Source organism: Beta vulgaris, chromosome 2 (genome assembly GCF_026745355.1).
Source record: "Beta vulgaris subsp. vulgaris cultivar EL10 chromosome 2, EL10.2, whole genome shotgun sequence".
Classification (NCBI taxonomy): domain Eukaryota; kingdom Viridiplantae; phylum Streptophyta; class Magnoliopsida; order Caryophyllales; family Amaranthaceae; genus Beta; species Beta vulgaris.
Window position 1 is genome coordinate 12,183,060 of NC_079203.1, and position 2,890 is coordinate 12,185,949.

The following is a 2,890-nucleotide window of genomic DNA, read 5'->3' on the forward strand; positions in this document are numbered from 1 at the left end:
TGTGGAAAAAAAGTTTGATTAAACTTGAGTTTTGTCAAACTGAAACATTGACAAGGATTCAAAGGAATAAAGCAACTCACAAATGTCACATAATACTCTCCTTATTGTTCCTAAGTCATAGAAACATGCATGATTGGAAGAATGTTGGTAATTAGCATAAGTTGGTGCTATAGCACAAGTTCCTTACTTTTCTTTTTCTTTCCATAAATTAAAAAATCTATAAAAATCGAGAAATCCGAAAATCCCAAAAATATACGAATCAGATTTATCAAGTCATGATTGAATTTTTATCTTTTCTTTTCTTTCATTTTTTTTCGCATGTAACTTTTCGGTTTTTACATGCATCCTCCTTTGCTTTCTTCCTTCCAAAATCGTGTTCCTTTACTCAATTGATCTTCACTATTAATCATCTCCTTCACACCCCTTCGCACCGCATAAAACCTCAACCTTCTTCATCAAATGGCAAAAACCTCACTCAATTAACCTTTTTCCAAAACAAAAACTCCCATAGCCTCACAAATGGGAACCCCTCTTCTCCTTCCAAAACCCTAGAAAACGAAAATTTTCAAGATCAACAATGGAAGTGAAAGAACAAAAATTAGAGTCACTTATAATAAGTATTAGGCGAAGAAAATTAATTGGGGAAGATGATGAAGAAGAAACCCTAGAATTAGTTGAGGGGGGAAGAAGAAGCCACGCATGTTCCTTCCAAAGGAACTGCTACTTCTTCCATTAAGAAAAGAGTGGAATGAAGTGATTCGAGGTAAGTTTTAGAATTCTGTGTTGATTTGGAATAGGCCACGAAAGTTTAATTCAATAAACTATTTGAAATTCTAAAGGAACAAGGTATGAAATACCTTTTTGATATTGCATTTGACAATGCCTTGGTTCCTTTAGCTATGGACGAGTTTTGTGCAAACTTCATCAACACTGATGGAGTATGTACTACTTGGTTTCAGTGATCTTTATTAGTGTTTGAAGTCGACTTGAATAACAAATTGATTAATATAGTAATTAAGTCGTGCTCTTGGTTTCTTTATGCCAATTATGAAAGCTGTTGATATGTTGTTATAGATGAAAGTTTAGTGAATTGTGAAAAGGTGGCATACCTAATGTAGAATAAGAATTCTAATTGTAAGTTAACATTTTGTCAAAGTCTTTATTATATTAATAAGTGGATTAAATTGGTAAGTTCTGATAATATTCTAAGTATAATTAACCATACTGTTTTCTAGAATCATTGGAGTATAACTTTAAGAAGTTGATTAATTAGATGAAAGTCTCTTACAAGGTGTAATCATGAATAATTTTTTTTTTTTTTTTTTTTTTTGCTAGATAAGTTGAGATTTATTGCTTAAACCAAACCTTTTACAACCTAAACCACTTCCAAGAGAAGGCGAACCAACTAGGTTGGACCCCCTAAACTACAAGGAAGGGAAACAACCAAATAGACTACAAACAACCAAAGGAAACAACTGAATACAAAGCCATTTATCTACTCTTTAACAATTCAAACCAAGCTCTATTAGCAGTAGAAGTTTTCTTAGGAATGACAGTATTAATCCTAAGTATGATTAAGCTTTTCACTCTTTGAACAATCTGAGCAGGCCTCCAGCCAACAAGATTCCACACTGCCTCATTTCTAGCCCACCATATGAAGTACACACCAGCTTTTAATACAGCAGCCAAAACTTTTTTCTTGAAACATGAAATTCTGCTATTTTTCCAAAATCTTACTGTTCTTTGGAAGTCATACTGATGACTCACCATACCCAGCCAAGACCTCAATAAATCAATACACTTCCTGGAATAATCACATTGGAAGAACAAGTGTTCATGTGTTTCTCTTCCTGTGGAGCAAAGTTGACAAGTATCATCATGTATTAAGCCATATTTCAGTAATCTGTCAGCTGTATTTAGCCTGTTTTTCATTATTAGCCAAGTAATAGCTCTGTGCTTTGGAATAGAGATTCTATTCCAAACAAACTTGTCCCAATCAACATGATCACCTTCCACACATAGCTTTGCATATATGCCTTTGAGGCTATACTTCTGCACTCCAGTGAGGTCCTGAAGAGAAATTTTGGTTTTCAGATACTCTTTTACCTCACACACTTGTTTCCAATACCAGCTACATCCTACTGGATGTCTGTAATCCCACCAGTTCTCCTCTTTGATATACACAGCATGGACCCATTTGATCCATAAGTTGTCCTGCTTGGTAGCCAAAGCCCACACATATCTAGCCATAGCAGCTTTATTCCACTTATGAATATCTCTAATACCTAGACCCCCTTCACTTTTAGGCTTGCAGATGTCGTCTCATTTGACCCTTCCAGGTTTACTGCTATAGTAAGTCCCATACCACAGAAATGCTCTGCAGATACCTGTAATCTCATTAAGAACTTTCTTGGGAAGAACAAACACCTGTGCCCAATACATGTGTATACTTATGAGCACAGAGTTAATTAGTTGCACTCTCCCTGCATAGGACAAGTGCCTACTACTCCACACCCTTATTCTAGAAGCCATTTTCTCCACAAGCACCTGACATTCAGTAGCAGACAGCTTCTTAGAATATATAGGCACTCCCAGGTACTTGAATGGGAGAGTACCTTGAGAGAAACCTGAAACATCCTTAACTCTTTGCACATCACTAGGAACCATACCAGCAGTATAGAATTCTGACTTATTCTCATTGATGCATAGTCCAGAGGACATAGAGAATAGCTTAAAAGCTTGCAACATGAGATAGATAGAGTAAAAGTCCCCTTCACAACACAGAATGACATCATCAGCAAACATCAGGTGATTCAATTGAAGCCCTTTACATCTAGGATGATACTTGAACCTAGGGTGCTGCCCCACTTTCTTCAATATCCTAGTCAAG

General features: G+C 36.0%; 1 protein-coding gene across 1 annotated transcript; it reads right to left on the reverse strand.

The window, feature by feature from the left end:
• Nucleotides 1–1,491: 1,491 nt before the first annotated feature.
• LOC125494692 (uncharacterized) lies at nt 1,492–2,250 on the reverse strand. The gene has a single exon (XM_048638404.1). The coding sequence runs from the start codon at nt 2,248–2,250 to the stop codon at nt 1,492–1,494; it is 759 nt and encodes a 252-aa protein (XP_048494361.1).
• Between the last annotated feature and the right edge of the window lie 640 nt (nt 2,251–2,890).

What these genes read in the sequence shown, in the direction of transcription:
- LOC125494692 (XM_048638404.1), bottom strand. Translation starts at nt 2,250, where the DNA reads ATGGCTAGATATGTGTGGGCTTTGGCTACCAAGCAGGACAACTTATGG.